Source organism: Fusarium redolens (genome assembly GCF_020744475.1).
Source record: "Fusarium redolens strain MPI-CAGE-AT-0023 chromosome Unknown BKA55scaffold_5, whole genome shotgun sequence".
NCBI lineage: Eukaryota > Fungi > Ascomycota > Sordariomycetes > Hypocreales > Nectriaceae > Fusarium > Fusarium redolens.
In genome coordinates this window covers 1,297,777-1,325,571 of record NW_025763668.1, presented here as the reverse complement: position 1 = coordinate 1,325,571, position 27,795 = coordinate 1,297,777, and the positions used below count along the sequence as shown (strand labels likewise).

The window sequence follows — 27,795 nt, the reverse complement described above, 5'->3', positions numbered from 1 at the left end:
TCAGGGGAAAGAAATGGTTCAAAATCATTCTGTCCGGCCAGTTCCATTTGTCTCGCTTTGGTTTTCTGTCTCTTGTTTTCCATTCACACCTTACCCCAGTCAGTCTTTCGTGAAGAATCAGATCATGCGATCCAATGTGTTTTTCTTGACCATTGGCCTTATTGCCGACTCTGCGCTTGCAGGTCCTTGCAAGCCCAGAACTTCTGGTGAGTTATGCCACGACAAACGTGAATTCAGACTATTGAACGGTCGTAGCTAACTGTCATTGTCTCCACCAACAGGTGCCGTAACAACTTCTGTCGTCGCTACATCAGAACCAACGTCAACTGCACTGAGCACTGCTACTGAAGTCTTGCCTGATACCACAACCCTGGAGCTTAGCACAACTGCTGCCACTGCCGACACTACCACTGTGGCTTCTGAAGCTGAGACAACAACTACAGACATCACCACCACTGCTGCTGCTGACACTACCACCATCGCATCGGAAGCCGAGACAACAACCACCGCAGACATCACCACCACGACCGCGCCTGAGAGCACCAGCACTGCTCCCGAATCCACCCCAACCTACCACATCGTCGGGGGCAGTGGCTCCGTCAATAACGCTCCCATCCAAGGCATCAGTCAAGACGGCACCTTGGTCCTGATTAACCCCACCGTCGACGGTCTCGCAGTCAGATCATACACGCTCGACACTGCCACCGGCCGACTCCAAGACACCGCCAGCGGCAATTATCTCTGCGCATACTACCTAAATTCTCCCTCCACATCTTCTCCCGCGTTCGTTGCGAACTGTCAGACAGGAACCACCGGTCCCAATAACTACTACGACTATCTTAATTGCCAGATCGTCAGCGGCACTGTTTCATGTACAGCCCCCAAGGCTTATTGCACCACTGATGACGACACTGGTTTGGATAACTGTGTTACCGTTTCGGGCGAAGGCGTGAACAATCAATTTTACTACCAGCACAGATCCTCAGGTGGAGATTATCTCTTTATTTCCACTGGAAGTCCCAGCGGATATACTCCCACCAGCCTTATGGTTCAACAAGTATAGAGTGAATAACTGTGTTAGTTGTCTTGAGTTTAGGTCGCATAGAAAAGCACAGGTTCTAATGATATATTTAATCCTAATACCTCTTTTTTTTTTTTTTTTTTTTTTTTTTTTTTTTTTTTTTTTTTTTTTTTTTTTTTCATGTTGTCCGACATGCATCTAACTGCCTTTCTGGCTTTAAATTCTAATGCTCTTTATTTCTAATTTTCCTCCTTGTTGTTCAATGTAGACGTCTTAACGAGAGAGGCACCTGCAGTGTTGGGTTGCATCGGGCTGGGATCTCAATCCCATCACCTTATCGCAGTCTGCGCTGTTCAATCACATCGCGCAGATAAACACCACTGGCAATCCTTCACTTTGAAACAAATCCTTCTTCGGTTATGAGCGAGAGGGTTTGAGCAAGTTTGTTTGTTAAGCTTATAATTCAACGATATTGCACTACCTTATATATAACATTATCCTGGCCACGCAATAGAGATCAGTTGGCATTGCTTTGTGCATTATCTTCTTTAAACGTCACAAGTCATGGGACTACGTCATATTTTTCTTGCTTTCATCAGCGTCACCGCCGTGTTTGCTTCATCCCCTGACAATGCAACTGCACCTCCCAAGAACTGGGGTGTCGCCCTCTTTGACTCCTTTGACAGTATCGATGTGTTTGGCCCTCTGAATCCCCTCTGGTACCTCGCTTTCTCTCTTCAACTCAATCTCGCCCTCATTGCCCCTAGCCTTTCACCAGTCCGGGTTGAGCCCGTTGACCGTGCATTGAACAAACATAATTCGTCCTTCTGGTTCTCCGTCAATCCGGCTCATACTTATGTCAACCCTCCTAAGGACATCGAAGTCTTGCTTATACCCGGTGGACCTGGATCTATAATGGGTGATGTGAATGAAGTCACCGAATTCGTGAAGAAGACGTACCCAAACTTGAAGTATCTGATCACAACATGCACCGGCGCAGGGATTGCAGCCAGAGCTGGAGTGCTGGACGGCAAGAGAGCGACGACGAATAAGAAGGCATGGAAAACAGTCACAGCGATGGGGCCGGAAGTGAAATGGGTATCGCCAGCGAGGTGGACTGTTGATGGTAATATCTGGACATCATCTGGTGTAAGTTACCCTCAGATCCTTCGATTCGTGGTTCACGCTGACGATGAACAGGTCACTTCCGGTCTGGATCTCATCTTTGCGTTTATTGACGAGGTCTACGGGGCGAAGCATGGGAAAGATTTACAAGGCACCATTGAGTTCAACAGGGTGAGGGATGCATGCGATGATCCTTTTGCTGAGGAGCATCAAGTTCCCCCAAGCGGCGACTGTAGTCAATCATGAGCACCCTGGTATGAAATCAGTGACAAGTTTTACATATTCGGAGTGTCAAACATACATAGTTCCAACCATCAATTACCAATGAGGAACTTTACTGGTCAATCTCAAAGTTCCGCTTCTCACGATCCCCCACCCTCTCGTGCCGCCAAGTCTCATAAATAAATAAACAGTAAAAAGAACTCAGGAACCTCGCCCTACCAAAGAGCCGGTTTCCATGGGTGACAGATCACTGAGGAGATGCCGAGAGACGTCGCTTAGCCTTCTCCTTCCTCCGATCACCTGGGGGCTTGTAGCCTTCAGCAATACCATAATACGTAAAGATTTCCGGCGCCTCTTTCGGTGGCTCTATTCCCTGGTTCGAAAAGACGAGATCACGATGAATCTTGAGAATCAAGAAGTGATCATGAAAAAACTGAACATCTATTGTTCGACGACCTCCATCTGCTTTGAGCTTGTGGAACTTTGTGCTGGGATACTTTGGGGGGGTGAATCAATCAAGATTACAGACATCGCTTGTTACCAAGTAAACATGGCCTTCCACTGGGCCTCTTCGGCCTGAATAGTTCAGCCATGGGTCATAATCCTCAGGGCGTCGAATTCGATGTATCTTGTTGGGCACGTCGCATAATAGCAGTGCTTCGAGTGGTCAGTAGAAAAAAGCCTGTGAGTCCTGACTTCCAAGCCTTTGAATGGGGCAGATTTCTTTTGAGACGATTTCTTTGCTTTGGCGAGGGCGTCTTTGACCGCCTGTATCTCAAGCTCCTCCCAATCAATCTCCTGTTGAGTAACATGCTCTACCAACTCCTCGCTCTATGGTTGGTTCAGCCTCTGACTCCTCTGTTTCTTCAACTCAATCTTGCGATCTTCTCGATCTTCCTTCATTGCATAATACATGAGCTCCGTGGTTGAGGCGTTTGAGAAGTCGCTCAGTCCAGATGATTCTGAGCTTTGGTCGTCGGCGTCATGTGCGGAGCAATTGTCGTATTTGTCGTACTTGCAGCCTTTCTCCGGGAAGCACGATTCCTCACTATCATTGGAACAATCAGAAAGATCCTCGTCAAAGTCTTGGGGCTCGAACGGATACTCGGGATCATCACCGTATCTGTCTCCCTGACCACGTGCTATGCGGTCTTGCATCAGACCTTGTATCCGCCCGAACCAGGCTGGGTACTCTCTTGAAGACATCGTGTTGAGCAAGACAGAGATGATAGTGTTTGAGAGTTGGGTTGTGAGCCAAGATAAGGATTCTTATAGAAATGCGTGGGGTGAAGGGGTGGCGGGACTAGGATCTTCAGTTTCGTTTAGTTACTATCCAATCAACAGGCGCCGAAAAGAAGAAAGCATATCTGAAGCGCGCGTCACCGTTGCCTGTTGATGGCGTCGAAAAGGCGATTGGGAAGAGAGCTTTGCAAATTCAAGGCTGTTTATAAAGACCAATCGTCATCGTAAATGATAATGTCAAGCACCAGACTAATGGATACACATACACACGCCGAACCTAGAATCAAAATAATCAACAGGAAGAAGCTGAATAAGATCGTAAATCGGCAACAATCTTTCGTTCTAACGAAGTAAAGATGCTGAAAGGGGAGTTGAAGCGGCGGTCGGCTTTTGTTGGAGATGCGGCATACGGACTGATATAATGTACATGGGTTGATAAGAACTAACTTCGATACTATGTACATCTATTGCCAGAGCTTACCCTGTTCACAACATTGCGATTTATAACCTCTGCTCGTTCGGAACTGTTCACAGTCCCACATATAAAACATGATGTCTGCACTCAACACCAACAGATTGGCGAACCTACCCCACGATCCTACTCAAAACGGGAATAGCCTGTTCACTATGATCCACCATAAGATGGATACACGTGATTTAGTTCTTGTGGAGCCTTAACTCCATACTAGAGAATTTTGAATAGTCCTGTAAAAACTAGAGAAATTTCGACAGATTGACCGCCAAAATGACAATTGCAGAGGACCAACAGCTCGGACTTTCCGAATACTGGGATAGTCGCTATGCGACCTCAAATAATAATGACCCAACTCATGAATGGTTCCGGTCATTTTCACAGGTCCTTCCATTTCTACAGAAGAACCTCTTAGAACAACCAGGACGGACGGCACAGGATAACCCAAAGATTCTGCACCTTGGGTCAGGTGATAGTGTCAGTTCATTGACATTCAAGTTCTTTTTGTAGCAAACTAACTTCAGTCTCAGGTTGTCCCTGCTGAGCTTGCCGAGCGTGGCTACCAGAAGCAATTATGTGTCGACTTTTCTCCTGTAGTGGTGGATATGATGACAGAGAGACATAAGGGAATTACAGGAATAGAATGGAGTAGAGTCGATGTTCGGGATATGCCATCTATTGCTACTGGCTCTATAGATGTCGCTTTCGATAAGGGAACCTTGGACGCGATGATTTACGGCAGCCCTTGGAGCCCGCCTGAGGAAGTGAGGGAAAATACAAGCAAATACTTGAAAGAGGTACGTGGTCTACTATTTTCCCCAAGATACCATGGCCTCTAACAACATGTAGGTGCATCGTGTGTTAAAAGAGGATGGAGTGTTTCTATACATCACTTTCAGGCAACCTCATTTTATGAAACTTTTATTGAACCCAGATAATATCTTTGACATGGAGATGGAGGTTTTGGGCGACGGTGGAGGCTTTGACTATTATGGTTATGTCATAAGGAAATCTCAATAGATTTTCGAATTTTCATGACTTGAGGCTCCCATATAAATCTTCACGCACCGATAGGTTAACTTTGTTTTTAACAGACACTTGAGGAATAACATAGCCAACTCTATATTCATAAGCCGCCAGCGAAAATACTAAATTAGGGAAAACTCACCTCAGACAAGTGAAAAGGAAAGCCGCTTCCCTACCCGCTAACTGAACGGTTAAAGAACTGTTCTGCGGCACTGAAAAGCACGCACTGTTAAAAGAGAACAGCACATCCAGATTCCGCTCTCGGCATTTACTCAAGCGATGCTGAATGACAGTGACCTGGTATGGTGCGCGATACGCTTCAGCTCACACCCTCAATCACTGATTCTTCACCTCTTTCTTCTTCATTTCCCGCTCCTCGTACTCCTGCCTCGCCTTCTTAACCATATATCTCTCACAGATGCCATAGTATGTAAAAGACGACGGTGCATCCCAAGGGATATCCCCTTCATGGTTTGAAAACACTGTCTGGCGGCTGATCTTGAGAGTCAAGTAATTGTCATCAAAGAACTGGACATATACCGGCTTGTCGCTTGTTCCCAAGTTATGAGTTTTGGTGCTGCGATACTCTGGGGGCATGAGATTGCCTATTTGACAGACATCTTCTGAGAGTGAATAGATGTGCCCATAGTTTTTTTCAGCTCTTAGTGTTAGACGCTGTTCCTCGCTACAATCGTCCCACTCGTAGAAGGGGGCTTCAAACTCGATGTATCTCGCAGGATCGAGCTCGTAATGGCAGTGCTTAATGTGGTCGATTGACCAGAGCTTGAACATTCTCATCAGGCCGAGCTTCGGAGGAGTGGGCGTCTCGTCGATAGATTGCGCTCGGATAAGGGCGTTTTTGATTTCATTGACGTAACGCATCTCAAGTTCGATATCTTCTTTGGTAGTCACTTTTTCAAATGTCTTCCAAGGTTTCAGTTCTTTTCTGCGCTTTCTCCAGATATCCCAGAGCTTTCCGCATCTATGTCTATAGTCTCCTAAACCTTTCTTTTCATGTACTCGTCAATCTCTTTCATCTCTTCCATCTCTCTCTTCTCATCTTCGTGCTTCTTTCGTGATCGCAATTCTCTCTTGCGGTCACTCCGATCTCGCTTCATCACGGAGTACTCCAGGTCGGAGTCGGTAGCAGGATGGCCCGAACCTTCATCATCTTAATCCAAGGCTCTGTGGTACGGGCATTCATCTAGACTGTCATACTCGCAGCCATTTCTGGAAGCAAAGGAGTAAGTCGAGCAATCAGAGAGGTCCTCATCATAGTCTTCAGGGTTGATTTCGACGTCGTCGTCCCAATAATTCACTTGGCGGTCTAGTGCAAGTTGAGAGACGCGATAAAACCAATCCGGTTTTGAATTTCCCTTTGAAAACATGATGTGACAGATTACGGAAGGAGTTAGATGATTAAAAGATGGAAGGATTAAGAGATTGGGGCAGCAATTCAGACAGATGATGACAAGCGACGTAGCTCTACGTCATACGCTCAGTCCTGGACGACAGGCGCGAAATTCGGAAGAATGATAGTCCTTGAGACACGGCATCTTAGAATCTGTCGACCTTCGCGGCCGTGGTATGCTCAATCAGACCCCTACTGTTCCACAAATAAGTCCTGGGCGAATGGTTTAGTGGTATAATACTCCCTTAGCAAGTTCCGTCCAAGTTACAGATCCTCGCATCTGGGAGTGGTCCAGGGTTCGATTCCCTGTTCGTCCAATAACGGTGGTTAGATTCCACTAGCATCCTCTCTTTTGCTTTTTGATAAGCCGCTGACGCATCTATGTTTCGATCCTCACGACTTGACCATGCCGTATTACGTCTGGCTCTTTCTTCATACTTTCTTTTGTAGACAAGGCAGGATCAAGTCATGGGAATGCGACCACAGTAGCGAAGAAGACGCAAATGCAACATGACCCTGATTGACTTTCGTGTATATTTATTGTCACGTAGAAGACAGAACTTGATCATATAATGCAGATACACGTGGTAATAATATCCAGTAGCCGGTGCCAAGACACCTAACTAGTCCTTTGATCGGGTACCATCTGTTGCTCGCTTCTTGTCACCACCGTCAAACCAACCAACATCGGTTTGAAGAAAGAAACTCTCAGCCCCAGCATCAGAAGGCTCACGTTTCTCAGCCTGATCTCGCTTCACAATTGGAGCTCTCTTGTCGATTGAAGCGCGCTTTTTATCTCCGCCATCAAACCACCCAACGTCTGTTTGAAGGAAGAAGCTTTCGGCATCAGCATCAGCTGGGGCACGCTTTTTGGGTGAGGGTTTCTCAGACGTGGCACGTTTCTTATCGCCGCCGTCGAACCATCCGACATCTGTCTGGAGGAAGAAGCTCTCGGCTTCGGCTTTCTTCGAAAGTTGACTATTGGCGGGCGTCGGTGCTGCCAAAGCAACTAGGGGAGCGCTGAGTGCTAGAACATGAGAGACCTTCATGTTGTAGAGGTTTCTGACTCGTGTAGTCAAGATAGGTGATGATAGTAGAATAGGATTCGTTGATGAAAGATGTCGCTGTGGCCTACCTGTAACTTCTTGTGATTATGATGAGCTTATATCCTCGTTTTATTCTAACCATCTCGGTACAATGCTGTGCCGATATTGATGTTATGGTCCATCGATATAACCTTTGGAAACAAAATTGATCTCTTCATCTGCGGGGGAATGTTACGTTGTACTTACAAACAGTCATGCGTTTCGAGCATTGAGGTAACAGCACGGATAATTGAAGCCGAAGAGCTGACCATGGCAGATGCGATCAGTATGCATGACGAGTTTTGTAGACAATGTCGAGCTGCATTATGTGACGACTCATTGGATTGGGTTTTTAGAAAATTCCTACGAAGGATTTCCTTGGCCTGAAAGTGTGTAGTGCGTATCGTGACTGGTGGATAAAGCTGAAATCTTACATGTACTCTTGGCACAGCCTAAATCCTACAAGAGGGGATAGTTTCATGAACGGCAACTATCTACAGAAATGCAACAAACTTACCGGGATAGTATGTCGCGAAGGTAAGTATGAGCTCGGGGTAGTAAAGGCCGAATGGTAGGATAAGATGGGTTATATGTCAGCGCTAGAGCAACACGGAATCCCGTTCCTGTCTCTCATATATCGAGTGGCATTCGTCTTGCATTTTCTGTACTGTCACAATTCCTCTAGCCGCTTCGCTCACAGAAATGCCGCACTCCCCTTTGGAGGACCTGGAGAGTCATGATCGGCTTTTGAACAATAACGATGATCATCCCCATAAGGAGGAAAGCTGGGATGTACACAATGAGCAATCTTCGAAGCGGGGACAGCTCAACTATGTATCTACTATTGGATGTATATCTCTCTTACTCAACCTTATTTTGATTGTCTCATTGCTCTGCCTGTGGGTGAGAACAAGATCACCCTTGCCTCCCTGGCCTGACACTCTCTATTGTATGGCACTATGATACCGTAACCTATAGGAACTTGACTGACCTAGACAGCTCCGGCCCAGAATGCAGTCGAGTACGAAATAGTCACTTTCAACTCAGATTTCCCTGAAGACCAGTAAGTGTTAATGCCTCAAATAGCGACGAACCTTACCTGACCAAGCTCGCAGCTCGGGAACAACCGACTTCTATGGCGCGTCCCCGAAGGCAGAAGACGCATGGATAAATCTGATGAAACCTTATCTCGTTAGGATATCTGGCCAAGAAGCATCACGATTATCCCGTCCCACGTCGCAGATCTTCAAAGATCCAGACTATTACATCACCAGTCTTGATGTATACCACCAACTCCACTGCCTCAATGACATTCGGAAGATGGTGAGGGACTTCAACTCGACAGAGGGAGGTCTCGATAGACTACAAACTATGCACAAGTTTCACTGCATTGACTCTCTTCGGCAGAGTCTCATGTGCAATGCTGACTTGAGTCTTATTCACTGGTATTGGGCACCTCAAGTTGGGAAGAACTTTCCAAATGCGACCACAACGCATATCTGTAGGAAATGGTCGTTGGTTGAAGAATGGGCGATGAACCATAGGCTTGATCAAGATGATTATGACCCAAGAACGCATATTGAGTAACATCAAAGTGTGAGTGTCTGAAATGGATATCAGGAAGTGCCAATACAAGTTTTCCTTTTCTATTCACGTCTATTGATATGATGTGTTATTCAACTTTTACGGTGCTCGCCCGTCCATTGAGGCGATCCTGCGAGCTTCAAGCGTTCTATCAAGCCCGACCCATCGTGCGTGCCATCATCTAATAGAAAATAATCATTGGTGATACAGCAAATGAAGAGATGTTCCTTCATGTGATTCTCTAAATCACCAACGTTGGCAAACTTCACGACTGAATATGCTTTGCAGCGACATCTGTCCAAACTCTGCCGGCTGAGGCATAACAAATAATCCGGTCGCGTGGCCCAATGGCAAGGCGTCTGACTACGAATCAGAAGATTCTGGGTTCGATCCCCAGCGTGATCATATTTTTTGCTCCATCTCCATGAAAACGGCAAGCTCTTCTTTTGCATGTTGGGTGATACACACTATAGTCTTCATCTCTATCGTGTTCCTATTACCCATGTTAGCTGCCTATAGTTTGACCTTATGGCTTGCAGTTCTTCAACAGACTACCGCTCGGAAAGCATCCGCGTCTTTCAGTACGGTTCTAGAGCCCAAAATTCGAGATTTTCAACCTTACGTACAGCTTATTAAACCTCACTTGCGATTTGTTCCCGAGCCTCTGTAATGACCAGCATGAGATATCTGTATCCATTGGAGACATTTCGGTAATGATTAACATCTCGGAACTGGACATCTGCTATCTATGGTTACGTCGGAATCAGTCCCGGGCAGCAAACCACATAACCTTCATCGAAAAACGCGGGGTAAGCTTTACTAATGCCTGTCTCCCCTGATGAAGATAGCGAATACCACGCTAGCAAGCATCGCCACCACGCACTTTTTTCCCCAATGCAGCACGCTAGACCTCTAATGCCTGCCGCGTCTGCCGTTACCCCAGACCGGGGGTTCCGAAGTATGATAACCGAAACGAAGATAAAGTTCCGAGCACGCATGGCTATCTGCTCTTGTTATTCTTCCTCTCACAGACATCGATACAATATTCAACATGTCGCTCGATATGGCATCTCCTGCAGTCGACAATGAGAAGCATCTTGGCTCTCAGAACCAAGATGAACAGAACTTGGAACGCCATGGCTATGTTCAGCAGACGAAGGTACGACAGACTGGTTCCGAGACGCGTGGGCGTACTGACTGGTGATGATAGCGCAACTTCTCTCTTACTGCCATGGTTGCGACTTGTGTCAACCTGATGGCAACATGGGAGGCATTATCTAGGTTTGATGCCCATTACCATTACTATTTGACTCAAATTGACCTTTCCCCGAAGTACACTCGCTGCTGGACTCGTAAGCGGCGGACCAGTATCCCTTGTTTACGGCGTCATCGTGGCCTTTATCGGATCACTCTGCTCTGCCAGTTCTTTGGCCGAACTCGCATCAAGGTAAGCTAGCCCATCCTCATTCTGACCAGCCGCTGATACAGTCGTTCTCAGTTATCCTACTGCCGGCGGACAATATCACTTCGTCGCTAAGCTGAGTCCGAAAACGAGTCGACCCCTGACCAGCTGGTTTGCTGGATATATCTCGTGAGTCACGATCGAACATCGACGCGAATCGAAAACATGAACTGACAAGACGAAGAACTCTGGGTTGGATAGCCTCCGCTGGAAGTGCCCCCTTTCTCGCCGGAACACAGATCCAAGGTCTTCTCGTCCTCAACTATCCCGACTCCTACGTCTTCCAGAGATGGCATGGCACGCTGCTCTTCTGGGCCGTTCTTCTCGGATCCGCCTGCATTTGTATCTTCTGCAGTAACAAACTCCCACTCATCGAGAAGCTGACTCTCGTGCTACATGTCACCTTCTTCATCGCCATCATTGTCACCATGGCCGTAACATCACCAACCAAGCACTCGGCCGAATGGGTCTTTTCGCACTTCGAGAACAACTCCGGATGGGGCAATGACGCGGTGGCTTGGAGTATAGGACTTCTCAGTTCTTGCTATGTCCTCATCGGCTATGATGGTGCTACTCATCTTAGTGAGGAGATGAACAATGCTGAGATGGGTGTACCCAGGGCTATGGTAGGTTGCCTCTTGGTTAACGGTCCTTTGGGATTTGCCTTCCTCCTTATAATTCTCTTCTTCATGGGAGATATTTCGGCGGCTTTGGCTACACCTACCGGGTTCCCTATCATTGAGATTTTTCTTCATATGACCGGCAGCGTTGCGGCTGCTACTACCATGACTGCTATGATTACTGTTATGGCATGCTTGGCGACAGTTCCTCTCCTTACAGCGGCGGCTCGAATCATGTGGGCGTTTGCTAGAGATGGAGGTCAGTTTGCTTGGCCCTTGCTTGAGGAACATATGACTAACATGACAATTATCTAGGTCTTCCCTTTTCTGAGCGCATTGCCAGTGTTGACAAACGTCGACAAATCCCAACTGTATCCATCATCGTTGTCAGTTTTCTGCTTATGCTGCTAAGTCTCATCAACATTGGTTCGACAACGGCCTTCAATGCGATTCTATCCCTCGCCGTTGTCAGCTTACAGGCCTCATATCTCCTTCCAGTCTTACTGCTGATCTGGCGTCGCCTATTCCGACCCGACACCTTGCTCTGGGGTCCTTGGCGGCTCGGCAAAGCAGGTCTACCTATCAACATTGTTGCGGTCATCTATCTCATATATACTTGCATCTTCCTTCTTTTCCCTCCCTTTCAGCCAATCACTGCAGTTAACATGAACTATGCACCTGTTGTATTGGGCGGCGCTCTCGTATTTGGTTGTATTTATTGGCCATTGAGAGTCAGCAAGCGGTATGTCGGCCCACTGACTGACGCCGAAGTTCTGGAGGGGACATTACGTTAGTATGCCTTGGTGGGTGCGACATCGGTTCTTCGATGCATGCACATACTGTAATAATATATGAAGATTACGATCTCGTGATAAACTCAGTCACTTGGATATGCTATGAATGCCTCAATGGTACTACTGTTCCCTGTTTGGCATTGGCTGTAACGTGCCTCCATCTATGCAGGTAGGTAGCACGAGATAATTTTGCTATTATCTCGCCAAAACATCTTTGTAATCTCAAAAGGTCAAGGTTCAGCTAGTGGTGTTAGGTGAGGGCTAGCCAATCCCAGCCTGCCAATTGATAACCACATGACTTCTATCAACGGAAATCCATTTCCGAGTTCCGACTGTTCGCCTATCTCATATCTTGGACAACGTTCTTATCTCACTGGCAAATTACCAGGGCCCATTAGTAACATTGCTGAGCATGTTAAATCTGCTCCATGATTCTGAGTTATAAGGCAATAATATTATTGCTCATCTTTACTTCACATAACTCTCTATGGATCAGCCCCCCACTTCATCGGTATCGTTCCGAAGGCGACAAAAATTGAGGAGTGAGTATGAGCTTGAGTGTCGACCTGATATTCCTTCAATTAGCTAATATTATGTAAATTTATAGGCGGCTGCATCACTTGTAAAAAACGAGTGCGTCTATCGAGCTGACATTGTGTCACTTGACAAATAGCTTGCTAAACGTTGCTGAAGAAGCTGAAATGCGATGAAGCAAAGCCTGCCTGTACTCGCTGCATCAAATCAAACCTGCCATGCCCTGGCTACAAACGTCCAGTAAAATGGTCAACCAAGTACGAGGTTGACTATGGCATCCATTCATATGCTGGCCCTAGCTCAGGGCACTCGCCTGACATTGGCGACTTACCATCTTCTCCATCTGACACTGACAATGCCCTTATACTGTACTCTCCGCAGGAGGAGTCGTTCAAGCTTTTAACACACTACTTCTCATCGGCATGTCAAGTACTGTCATCTTTTGACTCACCTAACAACCCTTATCGGTCGGATCTGCTGGGATTGATACGAAACTCCCCCATTGTGTTCAATAGCGCCTTGAGTGCATCGGCGGCCCATCTAAGCCAGCAAGAACAAGACACGTCTTCGACGCCGTTGATCTTCCAGACGGAAGCTATTTCACACATATCGAGAGAACTCGCCGAAATACATTCTACGCAAGACAGATTGGCTCCTCAGAACCAGGGCTGCACGGGGCTTCTCCGCACCTCAACGACGCCAACGATAAAAGATGACTTGATATTGGGCATCACTCTTGTTGGCATGACCTCTGTAGGTATACTTCCTCAGCAGTGATCTTACGAGGCTTACATCTGAACCTGCAGAGCTGGCACGATCCTTCTTCCCTCGGCCTGTGCCATTTTCATGGGGCTCGACAAGTATTCCATATTTGGATGGCTCAATTTGACCTTGCCAACCTGCAGTCTCCCTCTTATCGCATTCAGCGCCTGATAGCCTCATCGATGATCTATTGGGAAGTCATGGCCTCCTGCTTGATTGATCAAGAGATTGGCGCACTTTCATACCTGGACGTATTCTCCGCTCTACCACTTACTACCTTTTGCTATCCGTGTCCATGGACCGGAGTCGGCACGAATATATTGATCCATCTCGCCAAATGCATCACCTTAGTACGGCAAAGACGACGTCTGATTTTATGCAACTCCCCAATGGGGCGTAATATGGATGTATCAAGCCATCATCTCGATTTACTCACCCAAGCTTTCTCTCTAAGTCTGGACATAGACCAATGCCAAATACCATCTCCCATAAAGATACAGGATACTGGAGACTACAGGACTCCAGCAGATCATCTCTCTAAGATAGCTCAGTGCTATCAACTGGTTGCTCGTCTTGAGCTTGACCGGGCCTTCCCTGAACTCACACCAGACTTACAGAATGATCAGAACCAAGATGGGTTACTGGCATACCATATCTTGGAGCTTGCAGTGGAGGTATTAGAAATCATGAACACTATTCCGGAGGGTTCCCGAACCATTGCCATTCAGACCATTATACTTTTGGCAGCAGGAAGTGCACTTGGATTCAGTTCAAGTGAAGACACCAATTTCAAAATGTCAGTTACAGGCTGGAGAAGATTTGTACTTGAGAGACTATACAAATCGTTCATGACTCTTAAACTTCAGACGATTAACAGGGTAGCTATTGTGCTTCAGGAGGTCTGGGCAAAGATGGACTCAGCGGCCATGGCGGTGCCTGATTCTGCGTCCTACTATAAAAGTCCAATCTTGCGTGTTCACTGGATTGATGTTATGACAGAAGCTGGACTGGAAACCATTCTAGGATAGTAAGTGAAAATTGACTGTGTTTATCAATCGATTGTCCTAATCTTGCTCTCTCGCCAGGCTGGCCGTACTCCAATTGGTTCCGCGGTCACACTATCACGAAAGTCCGACAATGAAGCTGCAACACGAAAAGCTCGGAGAGTCGGAGAAATACGATGAATCCTTAGTAGAGGACTTTCGGTCTTTCAAAGTCCGAATGCAGCCAGGGCGTATCATTCTCCGATATAACTATCGCGGTTGCCGGCTTGATGCCAAGAAGAAGTCCTTCGAGGCCATTGAAACAGGGTTTTCAAGGCGCTTCTCCGCACGCCAAAGACAGATACAGGTGGGGGACCTCGCACTTTTTTTCTGTAAGCGGAAAGGTCGTGATCGAGGGCGCCCCAATATCTTGACGATAATGAGGGGAAGCTCCGTTTTTGGTAGGACTGTTGTATCAAAAGCTTCACGGAATTTGCGGAACTTGACAGTGATGAGTAGCCGACATCTAAGTGTACGTCTATGGGGCTTAGCTGAATGATCACTCAGTGTGATGTACGAAGATTTTCTATAAAGGGATCATCTCTCCTCAGATGCATAGATCATACAAGATAAATTTCTTTCTTTGGGACAACAAAAACACAATAAGAAATTCTAGAATTGATACTTTATATTTTCTTCTTCCAATCCTCTATTAATCGGCAATATGACTCCATCGGCTACTTTAGAGAATGCAGACTTTGTGCCAGTGACCAAATGGCCAACCCTCCAGGAAATGGCTAATGGCTTCCGGGAGCACCTCATGCCAGCATCCAACAAGCTGCAGGGCAAATACTTCGAACATACCTATGACAATGGCTGGAAGATTTCCCACGACTTTGGTCCGGATTCTGTGGCATGGAAGATCCTCGAGGGAGAGGGAGCAGGTCTTACTGCGCCAGCCAAGTACGAGGCTTTTGAAGTGCGACCAGATATCTTCTTCGTCGACTTCCTTAAGCCTGACTACAATGAAGTCGTCAGCTTGATTGTTGATACAGTGACCGGACAAGCTATTGCCGGTGTATCAGGCTTCAAGGATGAGAACGGCCAGCGACGAACAGTCACCTCTTTCATCAACGCAGTCGCATTCGGAAACAAGCGTGTTGAGCCATTCCCAGTCACTGATGAGCTCATTGGAAAGCACGTTCTTTACCGATACACTCCTCGGGATGCTTATGAGCACGTTTATCTGAACAAGGGTACTATGGCCTGGCATTGTCTCAGCGGAACGGAGAGGGGCATCGCAGATGCTGAGAAGTGTCAGATGCTCAAACTGCGAGACAATTTGTATATGCTGTTCTGGACTGAGACAGTCATGCCTGTTGAGTCGATTGTTGTTATTGATTTGGAGAATATGAGGTCGACAGGACGTTTCTACTGCTGGGATCCAAAGCCAAAGGAGACGGTGCATGTGCGGTTTGGGTCTTATGCGACGGTTCTGGCGCAGACATCGCCGTTGGAGACATTGAGGAAGGTTTCGCAGAATAAGCTCTAAAGCGAAGCTCGACTTGGTGGACATGAAAACGGACACATAGCTGCTTATAGTTTAGATGACCACGGTCATGAACAGTAACCATGTTACGGCAAAACAAGTTTCCATGTTTCAGTATTGTGAAGCAGCTTATAAAGCTATATATCTTAGAAATGATATGCTTAATAAATTATCTAGTTGATGGTTTCTAATTCTGTACCATAACGGAGTCAGAAAATGGAACCGGATGACTTGTTGGGCTTCTGTTCCAGGGTAGGAGCATCACGATGTATCCAGACATGGAATTGTGGAGTTGCTTTTGGTTGAAGCCAATTTAATGACGAGCCTCCCTCATAGGGTAAGGAATGGAACTTCGATGCCTGCCTTGGTAGCAATCAACTGAAGGCTTAAACCTTTCTTGGCCAAGACGCCAATGTCTAGAACTTCACTCCGCATGAGGGCCAAGCAGCCACGAATCCTTCGCGGCTACGACCCACTTCAGCTCTAACAATGTTTCAAGCAGATAAGATGAATGGCTCGGATTGGTCTTTTTGTCTTTGGATATTCGTATTGTTTCAACGAACCATGTAGCAAGCCACAGCTAATGCTCGTTTCCGTAGAACGTCTGGAATAAAGTTGAAGCTTGGAGCGTCTGATCCGGCCCCATCATAGGCGAGACTCCGAAACGATTTTGATTGGCCACTTCATGACTCGCAAAAACGGTCCAGAATGCCAACTCACTGATCAGGCAATTCATGAAGGATGCTGATTGACAGCTTTGATACCACTTTGAGAGTATAATATCAGCTAAAACATCGGCCCTATGATCAGTCACATTTAATAGCTGCTCAGCTCGCCTCATGACAGAGCCTTGGTCTTAAGCTTAAGGGTACCCGAGTCATAGCTATGATCCACTTATCATTCGATGGGCGTCAAACTATTGGAAGCATTCTTAACGGAAGCGGCACCCAGCCAAGAACGTTGAATTGTGCTCGACAGCCTTAACATGCAAGCGTTTCGGCCAAGTAAATGATCGCCAAACGCGCATATGAGACCCCCGAGATGTTCCATCTGCTTTGTTGCGATCTACGATGTAGCTCACAGACATTCATTAACACTACGATTTACATACCCAAAAACGTCTAGCATCCTTCTGTCGGAGGCGAAACAGCCAGTAGTAGAGCTTCAATCAAGCCCTCTATGTAATCTCCAGACCTGGGGAAGGCTGAGAAATTGTTGGAAGCCATCAGGCAAATAAATCATTTCCCCTTATTCTCGACATTATACCCTTTGTGGGTTCTCCGAAGCCCACTACGCGCAGAGTTTTCCTTGTGTAACAAAGGTCCAAGCACAATCGCCACTTGACCTCATTCGGCAAACACAAAGCAGATCATCCGTTTCTCCGACGCTATTACCGGAATAATGCATTACTAACAGTCTTGCCAATCTCCTAGACCCCGGGACGAGATCTTCATGGAACCGCGCTCCGAGCAACAGAAGAACTAGAAACCTGTCGTGCCCTGTCAGAGCGTTTTTCCTCGTGGCAGATTGGCCCAAGTCCGAAGCTCCCTGACTCAAAGATCCCGACTATCTGGCTGCGCCAACACAAGTAGAGCTAGCCTCCCCGTCATGAAGATCGAACTAGGATGTATCTAGTTAAGGCGCAAATCATTGCCGTATTTTCCTGGTCACGCCGCTTGGGTAGTCTGTTACAGGAATCCCCTTTTGTCTCCATCTCCTGCACTCCACATACGAAACTATCCCGGTCTGGATTGTTGTCCGGAGACTCGTGGCGAGTGAGTGGTGTTTTTACCATGTTTGCATATATAGTCAATGGGGTGTTGCTCGCTCGCTCGGTTACGAGAGAGAGTCCACTCGCTGCACCCTGTTCTTCTTTCTTCTTCTCTGCCACACCCGTTCAACACCATGGCGATCGAGAGTCGGGCGACGCAGATTGCTGCGATCGCTTACACTTTTGTGGTCCTCTCGTCGATTGCGACATGCCTTCGAGTCTACTGTCGAGGATGGGTTGTGAAGGCGTTTGGGGCGGATGATTGGCTTGCCCTCATTGCTCAGGTAGGATGCATTTGCCCCTACTGGTAAAACCGTGCTAACCGAGAAAGTTTATGTTTATCGTCTTCTGTTCCTATGAGATCACTGGTGTCCGATATGGAACTGGACGTCACTTCAAGGACATCGAACCGGAGAATATCCCCAGAGCAATGCAGATGTGGTGGACATGCGAACCGACCTACGTCCTGACCAACATGGCAATCAAAGCCAGTATTGCTATCTTCCTGCTTCGAATCTGTATTACACGTACACACAAGATTATAATCTGGACCATCACTGGCATCACAGAAATCTACAGCTTATTCTTCTTTCTGCTGTTCGTCCTGCAATGCCGACCTACATCACTCTTTTGGCTCCGATATACCAGCAACCCTCCTGGCGGTAGCTGCTTCGATGCATCGGTGGTTGCCAAGGCCTTCTATGCTTACTCTGCTATCAGCTGTTTGTCCGATTGGACCTACAGTTTGCTTCCTATCGCCTTGGTTTATAATCTTCAGATGAGCAGAAGAACAAAGATATCTGTTGTCGGTATTTTGGCTGCAGGTGCTATGTATGTCTCACCACTTGCTCTAACTATCGAATTGGCTTACTGACCTTGAATTCCAGTGCCTCGAGTGCAACCATCATCCGCTTCCCATACCTCTACTCTCTCACCGACATCGACGACTTCCTATACTCTACATCAGACGTTGCTATCTGGTCAACTGTTGAGACTGGCCTTGGTATCACTGCTTCAGCTTTCGCAACACTCCGACCTCTTCTTCGTAACTTCCTTGGTCACGGGTCATCTGCCGATGGACAGGGAAACTCAGCCAGACCTTGGCAGCGAACAGGTAGCAACCATCCTACCGGAGGTTACCTTCGCAGCCACGGCCAGACCGGCGAGGAGGCTTTTGATCTCCACGACAATGCTGGCAAGCGTATTGGAGTTACTACCATCATCGACCATGACGACAAGTCAGACGGCAATGTTGAGACGGGGGAAAATGGAAGCAGATCAGAAGCTTCTGACTCTGTCGCTGAGCTCCATGGCTGGAACAGCAGCCAGTCAGATTTGGCTGACGCAAATGGTCAACCACGTGCCCAAAAAGGATGGAATGTGTTGGTCAAGAAGACTGTTGTCCAAACTCGAGGCTCAGACCTTGCATGAGCCTGACTTGGTCATGTCATAAAATGTTAGAGTAGATGTAATTACGAGGCGGGGGAAAAAACTTGTTTTTCTGTCCCACGATACCCTTAGCGCTTCCCTTTAGCGGGTTGTCAATGATAATACGTTTTAATATTCATCCTAAAGTGCATTTCCTCTTGCCTTTGAGACATGTGAAAGGTAAGACATCGATTAAACTTCCATGTATGACGGCTTGACGCCTAACATTCCGATCTGCCGTGTCGATCCCCGAAAGTAAAATGAATGGTAAATATCCAATGAAACGGCCCGAAGATGCTCTAAGCTTTGATACTGTGGGTTCGAGCTGATTGTAGAGCAAGATGGATTTGCTGGTTGAGTTTGATCTGCAAATAATAGCGACGGAAACCATTGATAGCGTCTGCAAGCGGAAGATCCCGCAGCGGTAATTAGTCTTTGTGGATGAAATGCCGAAACGCATTCGTTCATGATCGTCAAAAGCTGAAAACGATTTGAAAATAGCCTACCATCACGCAGATGTGCTGTTGTTTGACAGACTTCATGCTGATATCATTCAAGTATAAAAGGTCAGAAAGATCCCCAGTTCTTGCTCATCCCAGCTTCCTCTGAACCGCAACAAACATCAACACTCAAGCAATCTTATCAACCCAAAGAAATTTCTCCCCACATTCATCATGGCTGACAAGATGGTACATAAGAATTGCCCTTCTCCTGTCACGCCTACTGATAAGACATGTAGAAAATCCGCTACACCTACAAGGGCTACGAGGAGTGGCAGGCGTCTGAGCCCCAGCTCAAAAAGTAAGCGGTCTTCCTAAGATACTCGTAATCAACTCTAACCAAGATTCCCCTAGGCTCATCCAGGACGATACCGGCGTTGAGTATTGGATTGAAACTAGGTCCATCCCTCCCATGGGAATCCCTCCGTAAGTCACCAGCATTTTAGCTGGGTTCGATATGTTTTAGCTAACCCTCCAAGTCCCGTGACCAAGGATTGCATTGAGAAACTCAAGGGACTGGATGGTGTTGAGGTGAATGAAATTGAAGAGGATTAACCCGAGGACTAGCCCATATGGCAAGTGATACATTGGTAGATAGGTGCTCAAATCGTGGTGAAAGGAACGTCCTCTAGTCTAGCCTGCTAACAATGTCATATATTTACCAGTACCTGTATCCATCATGAACGTTTTGTCAGATCATCCTCGAAAGTCGTCAAGTGAGATATTATCCGCGTGCCTAACTAGTTCAATTCCAGCATAGGTCATCCTGAAGTGAAGAAAACGTCTTTCAAGACGAGCAATTCTGTTTCTAGCTAGCCAGGAAATATTAAAGATCCTTTTGTTAGAGTTCTAGCATGATTACGGCCAGTTTCCGCGGGCGGGTCCCGAAAGCCTCCATCACGAGTCTACTCCTCGTCCGAGCTCTTTAGGCTCACCAGACGAATTGAGAATACATATACTACCCGTTTGGAGAGTTTCTGTCACGGAAACGAATCTCAAAGCTAATCAAAGACACCAAGATAGTGAAATCGTCCCCATTTGGAACTTTGTTGAAACAATGGTATCGACAATCATGTGCATACGATCACGCATCCTGATGAGAAATGCTACAAATGTAAGTTGCCTTTCATGCCCTTCGCCCCTGCTTCGTGAAAGTCTCACTCCATTAGCAAGTTTGAAGGCTGACCCACACAGGCAAATGCATTCCTTAGAAAGTCCTTCTCCATTTCTATCAGCCGGTATGGCATCAACAAACTCGTCCCGTCAGCTGAAGAAGCCTTGAAGGATATGAAATCAAACACAACGCTTCTCTGTGGTGGCTTTGGCCTATGCGGTGTTCCAGACTCACTTATCAGTCAAGTACTTAAAAAGCCTGATGTCACAGGGCTAACAGCTGTTTCGAACAATGCTGGAACCGATGACTTTGGCCTGGGGAAGCTCTTGAAGAGCAGACAAGTGCGCAAAATGATTGCATCTTATATCGGAGAGAATAAGACTTTCGAGAAGATGTATCTGACAGGCGATATTGAATTGGAACTCACTCCTCAAGGTACCCTGGCAGAACGCTGTGCTGCTGGTGGCAAAGGCATCCCGGCTTTCTACACGCCTGCCGGTGTCGGAACTGTTGTTCAAAATGGCGACTTACCGTCTCGAAACAAAGCCTCGGGGTCTTCTAGTGATCCTCAGTTCCCGGATCCCAAAGATGTCAAGGTATTTGATGGCAAGCCGTATCTACTCGAACGCAGCATCGCGGGCGATTATGCCTTTGTGAAGGCGTTCAAGGCAGATAAGTTGGGAAATTGTCAGTTTCGCCTTGCAGCTCAGAACTTCAACGGTCCCATGGGTCGTAATGCTAAGATGACTATCATCGAAGCCGAGCATATCGTTGAACCTGGCGAAATTCCCCCGGAGTCGGTTCATCTGCCGGGTATTTATGTGAAGAGAGTCATCCAAAGCACTGCGGAGAAAGGCATCGAGAAGTTTACCTGGGCCGAGCAAGATGACAAGACTTTGGGCCAAGGTGAAGCCGCGGCAAAGAGAGAACGTATAATCCGACGAGCAGCGAGGGAGTTCAAGAATGGCATGTATGCCAATCTTGGAATCGGTATGCCTATGCTTGCAGCATCTTTCGTTGGACCAGATGTTGATGTCCAGCTCCAATCTGAGAACGGCATTCTTGGTCTTGGGCCATATCCATCCAAGGAGCGCAGCGAAGCTGATGCAGATCTCATAAATGCTGGAAAGGAAACAGTCACTTTGAAGCCCGGCGCATCCGTTTTCAGCAGTGATGAAAGTTTCGGTATGATTCGAAGCGGCCGTATTGATGTGACTATTTTAGGTGCCATGCAAGTCAGTGCAACAGGCGACTTGGCCAACTGGATGCTACCAGGAAAAGTCAAAGGCTTTGGCGGTGCGATGGACCTTGTTAGCAACCCGAGCAAGACTAGGGTCATTGTCACGATGGAACATACAGATAAGAAGGGCAATCCCAAGATCTTGAGCCAATGTTCTTTTCCCCTGACTGGCCGAGCGTGCGTATCGCGCATCATCACAGATTTGGTAAGCGATCATCGATATGTAACTCATGGTGTATGCTAACTCTTCCTAGGGGGTATTTGATGTGGACTTTGCATCGGGCTTGACGCTGGTTGAGATTGCTGATGGTGTCACTGTGGATGAGGTGAAGGTTAAGACTGGGGCTCCTTTTACTGTTGCTGGGCCACTGAAGCTAATGTCGGGATCATGAAGGATACATTCATAGAATTTTTAATTGTAGACTCATGAAGTTTGAAGATAGAATTTGTTGCCTACTAGACTGATTGTATTGTGTAGTTGAAGCAATGATAACCCCCGAAAGGCCCTGGCTATACATGACCATGTCAGGGACTCATCCAGAATGGCAAATGGAACTCCATGACAATTCATCACCAACACAAATTGAATAAATACATACGACATATACAGGGACTATCGAAACATCAGTCAATTCTCCTGGAGTAAGCCATGCATCCATCCCATGACATCGGCGACCGGTCACTTTCCTCGGGTGCTCTCCGCGGACCCTCGACCGAGCCAGATCAACTGCATTGAGATCATCACAAAGCAAGGATCCAGGAGTATAATTTACCTCTTAAGTGCGGGGTTTAGTCCATCCGGGGTTGTTCCTCACGTTAAGCATCAATTAAACTACGCTAGCATGACTTCGTTCTGACAAGTAGAGATACAAGAGCGCACTCACTACTCTGTGCTACCTTGAGGTCAATATACTTGTGTTTGCCATAAGCTCAGGGATCAATATCTGCAAGTCTTGATCTGCCATGGACTTTGATCACTTTGCCAGGTTAACAGTGGTCCGGTCGTTACGATGACCTCCACAATAAGGACTGGAGAGGGTTACACTGCCCAGTATCGCTGAACAAAAGTGCCGTTCTACCCGCGGGGTAAGAATGAAGCAAGTGAGATGCAGATCCTTGATAATATAGACATTATGCGTACAGAACAGGGTTCAGAAGAAGTATAAATGCCATCGAGATATGCCATTCAAGTGTTAGACTATCACAGCAAACACCCCAAACAAGCATTACTTGCAAACCAACAATGGCTACCAAGGCTCTAGCAACCTGGGCTCTAACCCTCCAGTTCGGTAACCTCACCGATCCAATTGTCGACATGGCCGTCAAGAGTGTCTACAACTGGGCCGGCTGTGCCATCGGCGGCTACGCTTTACCTCCCGCGGGTATTGCGTACGAGGCCAGCGCTCCCTTCATCGGAGCTGATGGAAACTCTTCCATCTTTGGGACTGGCAAGTACGTTGATGTGAAGACGGCTGCTCTCATCAACGGTATTGCCTCTCACGCTGATGACTACGATGATACCCACCGCGACAATCCTATTCACCCCTCTGGACCTGTGTTGTCTGCTCTGTTTGCTGTTGCTGAGTGGATGGCTCCTGTATCTGGGGAAGACTTCTTGGCGGCCTTTGTTGCTGGTGTTGAAGCTGAGTGCAAGATTGGTGTTGCTGTTTTTCCTGAGCATTACAATGTTGGATGGCGTAAGTGAACCCAACCATCCTCTCGTTAGAAGTGGCCATACTGACAATTCTCAGACATCACTAGTACCGTTGGATCCGTTGGCTCTGCTGTAGCCGTCGGAAAACTCCTTGGTCTTGACACTAAGAAAATGCAGAGAGCAATCAGTATAGCTTCTGTCCAAGTCATCGGTATGCACGAGTCCTTCGGTACAGACACCAAGCCTTTCCACGTTGGAGCTGCAGCACAAGCAGGTCTCCAATCAGCACTACTCGCTAAGAATGGCTTTGGTGGTTCCCTTGAAGGGCTAGAAGCCAAGAGGGGCTGGTCTCATGTTGTCAGCACCCGTGAGAACCTGACCGCAGAGATCTCCACCCTTGGTGAAGTCTGGGAAATTTCCAGGAACACATTCAAGCCATATCCCTGTGACAGGATTATCCACGCTGCCATAGATGGCTGGATTCAGATCCATGACAGGGCAGTGAAAGAAGGTCTCGACGTCACCAAGATCGCCAACGTCACAGCCCGTACCCATCCCCGCGTTCTGTTCCTGACCGATGATCCCAAGCCCGAGACAGGACTACAGGGCAAGTTCAGCGTCTATCACGCAGCAGCCGTAGCACTCCTTTTCGGTGAAGCTACCCCGACTCAGTTTACCGATGAGGCTGTGCAGAACAAAACCGTCATCGATCTCCGTCAGAAGGTCAACGTGACGAGTGATGATAAGGTCAGTGAACATGAGGCGTTTGTTGCTGTTGAATTTGAGAATGGAAAGAAGTTCGAGGTTCATGTTGAGCACACGATTGGCAGCTATGAGAATCCTCTTGATGAGAAGTTCCTTCATACCAAGTTCTTGGACCATGTTGGTAACCTGATCGGAGAGGATAGGGCGAAGAAGGCTTTGAAGGCTTTTGCTGGTATCGCCAACGTGACAGATGTTGGTCAGATTGCTCGGCAGTTCAAGAAGTAAGAAGGGTTTGGGCACCGAAGTGTATCGAAGCCTCTATTAATGATAAACAGTCAATGAGTAGATAAGCAGAGGATATATGACAACTTGTTACAGCCTTTCGTGTCACTGAGACTCTGACTCTGTAATGTTCCAGTCCATATATATTTGTAGGTTAGACTAGCCAGTTGAGCTTTTTTGCTAGACTAATCTGATGTCTCGAGGAGATGAATCTCCATAACCCATCAGAAATAACGCCTCGTCCAGGAAGACCTGCTTTACAACGTAGCATTCGCACCATCTCCGAGTTCATCTTTTCGGAACATCGCAAAAACGATAGCCAAGCCTGGGCATGGTTCAAGGTTTTAGAAGGGGCAGACATATTATATGTCATAACCAGCCAAGATCCTTGAAAGAACCTCGTCGTATTTGGTCCACTTGGTATTGCTAACAGAACTCATGGCTTACCGCTCACTCACATCTTCTCAATTGTGATAATGGTTCTACTAGAGAGAATTGGTGTCAAGAAATGTGAACCACATGTGGCAGCTTGGTAGGCAGCATTCAAGAGCTTTCCGGTCACTCAGCCCTCCACCGGCTTGGTCTGGCGTTTTAAGACGACACCACGGTAATTGAAGTCCTCTAGCATACCATGGCTACGATTGAGACGGGGGAAGAATGAAGAGCAGAGAATAGTAATGAAATGGGTAAATCGGGCAAGGATGGATCTGGCGAAGCCACGAAGCAAAATGCATATCAGGCAATGTCTCTGTGCTTACTTGAGACGTAAAAGACACAAGTTGTCATCTTTGATGGCGTGCCTTGATCTATCTCACCGATATATTACATGAGGCTATCTTCAAAACCTAGGATCAAAGACACGAACAAAACATAAAATACTAGGTAAAACATAATTGGCGTATGGTGCCTCCATTTTCCTATATAACTATCTACCAAGGCCTGGCTCTTACTCTTATTAGGATGAGCAGATACAGTATTACAGGACATATCGGAAGTCCTTGTTCTCGAATTCGGTCTGATCCCGCATACCAGCCTCGTTACTGCGCTCCTTGTTGGGGGGGCCGTAGGTCTTGTTACGGTGTCTGTTGATGAGGTACATGTAAACTGAAGACAGGAGGTTAGCTGTAATTCGCATGCTCGACCGCCAGGAAACTTACCAAGAAGACCAAGGTGGCAACAGAACTTGATAGCGTAGCCAACGAGAAGTCCAATAGTGGCACCAGTGAAGTGGGGGGCCTCAGACTTCTTCACGACGAAGGGGCCGGCAAAGTTACCCCAGCAGTAAGCAGTACTGACATAAGACGTTAGTCAGGCCTCAAAGGTTCACTGATGAGAGACTTACAAGACCAGAGCACTAGCCAGAGATCGATGAGTGTAACCAGCCATGTTGGAGGAAATGGTGGTCAATGACACAGTGAAGCCAACAGACTGGGTGTTGACCAGCCAGAAGCACACAAGTCGTCCCCAAGTGTTGTCGCGAGGGAGATAAGCCATGCATGCGGCGGAGATTGTGCAAAGCATATTGGCAACCGTAGCAGTAAGCAGACGAGCTGGTTATTGTTAGCTGACTAGTTAGATGCCGTTTATAGAGGGTTCAACAAACAGTTGGGAACGTTGAGAATGATGCTTCCACCGATGATCAAGCCGATAATCTGGACAGCATCTCCAACGGACTTCAATTGCGTGGTTCTGGTAGTGCTGAATCCCATGTCACGGATAATGATGGTCGAGAAGGAGTTGACGACACCATTGGGGATGGCGCTGTGAATCGGCACATTAGCAAAAGGACATTCCTTCGTCATAAAGTTGATTTGACATACGCAGCAAAGACTGAGGTAAAGAGGAGCAGAGTCTTAGGATCAGTGAAACCAAGGACCACCTGATCCTTGTCGAAAGCCTTGTTCTTGATACCCGTTTCATTGGATGCGACTCTCTTCACTGCAATCAGACGCTCGCGGTGGTTGAGGAATCGTGCGTTAGAAGGCGAATCAGGGAGAAGGAACCAGATGACGAAGGCCCAGAGACAAGTGGCACCGCCCAGCTGCAAGACGGGTTAGCCATGACATACAGGTAATTGACTAAGGGAGACGTGCGATGTAGAAGATGAGCTCCCAGCGCTCAGGCTTAAGGTCAACGGGGAGCTTGGAGACACCCATAGAGATGTAGGAGCCAACCTAAGAAAGATGAATGTTAGTATCGCCTGTCAGGAGATACGATTACTGGGTGAAACCTACAATGCCGCCCCAACCAAGGGATGAGTACCAGATACACTGGCGGAGAGGGATCTCTCGTCGGGTATACCAGAAACCAGTCATAAGAGTCAAACCAGGTGTAACAGCAGCCTCAAAGACACCCATGATAAATCGCACAGCTAAAGCACTTGAGTAGTCGCGGCTCTGAGTCATGATGATGACCATCAGACCCCATAGGAAGACACTGGTAGCCATGACCTTTTGAGCGGGAAAGCGACCTATGAGCCATCCACAAGGGTATTGCCCAAAGAAGTAACCAGCATAGACCACTGTATTCCGGTATTAGCAATCGAAGGTGAGAGAGTAGGTCGAGGAATACTGACTTGCGGAGAGGTAGTTAAATTGGTTACCCTTGAGGCCCAGAGCCTCCTGATATCCGAAGAGGTTGGCATAGTTGAGAGAGGTCTTATCCATGAATTGAAGCGCTTGGGTGACGAGGAACATAGGGAGGATAACAAGATCGAGTTTCCATCGGAGTTTCTTGGCCTGTAATCGTGTGAACGGAACTAGCACTGTATCCTGATAGTTTTCAGCGTACTTCAGCATCTGAGAACTCAATGTCGCGAGCCTCGAGGTACTCGTTATAACCAACAGCGTTCTCTCGGTCATGAACATCCATCTCGTTACGACCGCCCTTGAGATCCGAGTCCTCAATAGCCTCGACACTCGGAGGTAATTCAACGATAGGCTTAGGTGTGTCCGACATTGTTGCTGATAGTCTTGTTGTTTAAGTCAAGTCAAGAGAGGATGGAAAAAAGACTGAATTGAAGACTGAGCTTGGACAAGGGGAAGCTGGGGTAGTATTTAACAAGTGCATGGTCACATAGTAAGAAAGAAATCTGCACAATCTGGGGTAGCCTGTAACTTCTCCGCCTTTACCCCATGGGGCCTGGTTCGACTCCGCATGGCATTGGCCAATTGAACATCATCGGTGAACTGCTGGAATATCCCCACGGC

At 47.2% G+C, this 27,795-nt stretch overlaps 14 protein-coding genes and 2 non-coding genes across 16 annotated transcripts; 12 read left to right on the top strand and 4 right to left on the bottom strand.

The window, feature by feature from the left end:
* Positions 1-69: 69 nt before the first annotated feature.
* BKA55DRAFT_639301 (uncharacterized protein) lies at positions 70-1,144 on the top strand. The gene is made up of 2 exons (XM_046197103.1): positions 70-206; positions 282-1,144. Exons 1-2 carry the CDS (start codon positions 125-127, stop codon positions 1,061-1,063), a joined length of 864 nt encoding a protein of 287 aa, XP_046052056.1. The 5' UTR covers positions 70-124; the 3' UTR covers positions 1,064-1,144.
* Positions 1,145-1,223: 79 nt separating this feature from the next.
* Positions 1,224-2,486, top strand: BKA55DRAFT_298089 (DJ-1/PfpI family protein). The gene is made up of 2 exons (XM_046185587.1): positions 1,224-2,170; positions 2,222-2,486. The coding sequence occupies exons 1-2, from the start codon at positions 1,586-1,588 to the stop codon at positions 2,390-2,392; spliced, it is 756 nt and encodes a 251-aa protein (XP_046052055.1). The 5' UTR covers positions 1,224-1,585; the 3' UTR covers positions 2,393-2,486.
* Positions 2,487-2,615: 129 nt separating this feature from the next.
* BKA55DRAFT_687643 (uncharacterized protein) lies at positions 2,616-3,574 on the bottom strand (the record flags this gene model as incomplete). Its single annotated transcript, XM_046199092.1, has 3 exons — positions 2,616-2,864; positions 2,910-3,025; positions 3,223-3,574. The coding sequence occupies 3 exons, from the start codon at positions 3,572-3,574 to the stop codon at positions 2,616-2,618; spliced, it is 717 nt and encodes a 238-aa protein (XP_046052054.1).
* A 781-nt stretch (positions 3,575-4,355) lies between these two features.
* On the top strand, positions 4,356-5,102 carry BKA55DRAFT_506670 (S-adenosyl-L-methionine-dependent methyltransferase; the record flags this gene model as incomplete). Its single annotated transcript, XM_046187281.1, has 3 exons — positions 4,356-4,559; positions 4,613-4,879; positions 4,932-5,102. The coding sequence occupies 3 exons, from the start codon at positions 4,356-4,358 to the stop codon at positions 5,100-5,102; spliced, it is 642 nt and encodes a 213-aa protein (XP_046052053.1).
* A 342-nt stretch (positions 5,103-5,444) lies between these two features.
* Positions 5,445-5,990, bottom strand: BKA55DRAFT_592100 (uncharacterized protein; the record flags this gene model as incomplete). Its single annotated transcript, XM_046195342.1, has 1 exon — positions 5,445-5,990. The coding sequence occupies one exon, from the start codon at positions 5,988-5,990 to the stop codon at positions 5,445-5,447; it is 546 nt and encodes a 181-aa protein (XP_046052052.1).
* A 744-nt stretch (positions 5,991-6,734) lies between these two features.
* On the top strand, positions 6,735-6,836 carry BKA55DRAFT_t123. The gene has a single exon. It is a non-coding gene; the product is annotated as a tRNA-Ala (tRNA).
* A 306-nt stretch (positions 6,837-7,142) lies between these two features.
* Positions 7,143-7,568, bottom strand: BKA55DRAFT_724357 (uncharacterized protein; the record flags this gene model as incomplete). Its single annotated transcript, XM_046201073.1, has 1 exon — positions 7,143-7,568. One exon carries the CDS (start codon positions 7,566-7,568, stop codon positions 7,143-7,145), a length of 426 nt encoding a protein of 141 aa, XP_046052051.1.
* Positions 7,569-8,306: 738 nt separating this feature from the next.
* Positions 8,307-9,191, top strand: BKA55DRAFT_507280 (uncharacterized protein; the record flags this gene model as incomplete). Its single annotated transcript, XM_046187333.1, has 3 exons — positions 8,307-8,553; positions 8,604-8,667; positions 8,720-9,191. The coding sequence occupies 3 exons, from the start codon at positions 8,307-8,309 to the stop codon at positions 9,189-9,191; spliced, it is 783 nt and encodes a 260-aa protein (XP_046052050.1).
* A 330-nt stretch (positions 9,192-9,521) lies between these two features.
* Positions 9,522-9,593, top strand: BKA55DRAFT_t124. Its single transcript has one exon. It is a non-coding gene; the product is annotated as a tRNA-Arg (tRNA).
* Positions 9,594-9,852: 259 nt separating this feature from the next.
* Positions 9,853-12,257, top strand: BKA55DRAFT_562403 (amino acid/polyamine transporter I). The gene is made up of 6 exons (XM_046192278.1): positions 9,853-10,347; positions 10,399-10,469; positions 10,522-10,635; positions 10,687-10,779; positions 10,835-11,529; positions 11,586-12,257. Exons 1-6 carry the CDS (start codon positions 10,240-10,242, stop codon positions 12,062-12,064), a joined length of 1,560 nt encoding a protein of 519 aa, XP_046052049.1. The 5' UTR covers positions 9,853-10,239; the 3' UTR covers positions 12,065-12,257.
* A 668-nt stretch (positions 12,258-12,925) lies between these two features.
* On the top strand, positions 12,926-14,388 carry BKA55DRAFT_506660 (fungal-specific transcription factor domain-containing protein; the record flags this gene model as incomplete). The annotated part of the gene is made up of 2 exons (XM_046187280.1): positions 12,926-13,351; positions 13,405-14,388. Coding segments are annotated over 2 exons (1,410 nt in total), but the record flags the coding sequence as incomplete, so codon positions are not given.
* Positions 14,389-15,067: 679 nt separating this feature from the next.
* BKA55DRAFT_662006 (molybdenum cofactor biosynthesis protein F) lies at positions 15,068-15,895 on the top strand (the record flags this gene model as incomplete). Its single annotated transcript, XM_046197611.1, has 1 exon — positions 15,068-15,895. The coding sequence occupies one exon, from the start codon at positions 15,068-15,070 to the stop codon at positions 15,893-15,895; it is 828 nt and encodes a 275-aa protein (XP_046052047.1).
* Positions 15,896-17,362: 1,467 nt separating this feature from the next.
* On the top strand, positions 17,363-19,230 carry BKA55DRAFT_562398 (uncharacterized protein). The gene is made up of 3 exons (XM_046192277.1): positions 17,363-17,947; positions 17,995-18,494; positions 18,551-19,230. The coding sequence occupies exons 1-3, from the start codon at positions 17,705-17,707 to the stop codon at positions 19,092-19,094; spliced, it is 1,287 nt and encodes a 428-aa protein (XP_046052046.1). The 5' UTR covers positions 17,363-17,704; the 3' UTR covers positions 19,095-19,230.
* Positions 19,231-19,634: 404 nt separating this feature from the next.
* BKA55DRAFT_662004 (uncharacterized protein) lies at positions 19,635-22,337 on the top strand (the record flags this gene model as incomplete). Its single annotated transcript, XM_046197610.1, has 5 exons — positions 19,635-19,780; positions 19,831-19,892; positions 19,946-20,017; positions 20,803-22,150; positions 22,200-22,337. Exons 1-5 carry the CDS (start codon positions 19,766-19,768, stop codon positions 22,335-22,337), a joined length of 1,635 nt encoding a protein of 544 aa, XP_046052045.1. The 5' UTR covers positions 19,635-19,765.
* An 851-nt stretch (positions 22,338-23,188) lies between these two features.
* BKA55DRAFT_506621 (uncharacterized protein) lies at positions 23,189-24,589 on the top strand (the record flags this gene model as incomplete). Its single annotated transcript, XM_046187278.1, has 3 exons — positions 23,189-23,327; positions 23,364-23,642; positions 23,697-24,589. The coding sequence occupies 3 exons, from the start codon at positions 23,189-23,191 to the stop codon at positions 24,587-24,589; spliced, it is 1,311 nt and encodes a 436-aa protein (XP_046052044.1).
* An 899-nt stretch (positions 24,590-25,488) lies between these two features.
* Positions 25,489-27,655, bottom strand: BKA55DRAFT_562395 (major facilitator superfamily domain-containing protein). The gene is made up of 9 exons (XM_046192276.1): positions 27,377-27,655; positions 27,162-27,324; positions 26,821-27,107; positions 26,680-26,760; positions 26,407-26,627; positions 26,190-26,347; positions 25,929-26,136; positions 25,744-25,877; positions 25,489-25,690 (listed from the first exon to the last, which is right to left on the bottom strand). Exons 1-9 carry the CDS (start codon positions 27,542-27,544, stop codon positions 25,563-25,565), a joined length of 1,548 nt encoding a protein of 515 aa, XP_046052043.1. The 5' UTR covers positions 27,545-27,655; the 3' UTR covers positions 25,489-25,562.
* Positions 27,656-27,795: the final 140 nt, after the last annotated feature.

Bases quoted from the DNA above. Each gene is read 5' to 3' on its own strand.
- BKA55DRAFT_639301 (XM_046197103.1), top strand. From the start codon at position 125: ATGCGATCCAATGTGTTTTTCTTGACCATTGGCCTTATTGCCGACTCT. The intron at 207-281 runs GTGAGTTATGCC...CTCCACCAACAG, and splicing joins TTGCAAGCCCAGAACTTCTG to GTGCCGTAACAACTTCTGTC.
- BKA55DRAFT_298089 (XM_046185587.1), top strand. From the start codon at position 1,586: ATGGGACTACGTCATATTTTTCTTGCTTTCATCAGCGTCACCGCCGTG. The intron at 2,171-2,221 runs GTAAGTTACCCT...GACGATGAACAG, and splicing joins ATATCTGGACATCATCTGGT to GTCACTTCCGGTCTGGATCT.
- BKA55DRAFT_562403 (XM_046192278.1), top strand. From the start codon at position 10,240: ATGTCGCTCGATATGGCATCTCCTGCAGTCGACAATGAGAAGCATCTT. The intron at 10,470-10,521 runs GTTTGATGCCCA...CTTTCCCCGAAG, and splicing joins ACATGGGAGGCATTATCTAG to TACACTCGCTGCTGGACTCG. The intron at 11,530-11,585 runs GTCAGTTTGCTT...ACAATTATCTAG, and splicing joins GGCGTTTGCTAGAGATGGAG to GTCTTCCCTTTTCTGAGCGC.
- BKA55DRAFT_562398 (XM_046192277.1), top strand. From the start codon at position 17,705: ATGGGGTGTTGCTCGCTCGCTCGGTTACGAGAGAGAGTCCACTCGCTG. The intron at 17,948-17,994 runs GTAGGATGCATT...TAACCGAGAAAG, and splicing joins GGCTTGCCCTCATTGCTCAG to TTTATGTTTATCGTCTTCTG. The intron at 18,495-18,550 runs GTATGTCTCACC...CTTGAATTCCAG, and splicing joins ATTTTGGCTGCAGGTGCTAT to TGCCTCGAGTGCAACCATCA.
- BKA55DRAFT_562395 (XM_046192276.1), bottom strand. From the start codon at position 27,544: ATGTCGGACACACCTAAGCCTATCGTTGAATTACCTCCGAGTGTCGAG. The intron at 26,761-26,820 runs GTAGGTTTCACC...CATCTTTCTTAG, and splicing joins CCCTTGGTTGGGGCGGCATT to GTTGGCTCCTACATCTCTAT. The intron at 26,628-26,679 runs GCACGTCTCCCT...CCCGTCTTGCAG, and splicing joins GGGAGCTCATCTTCTACATC to CTGGGCGGTGCCACTTGTCT.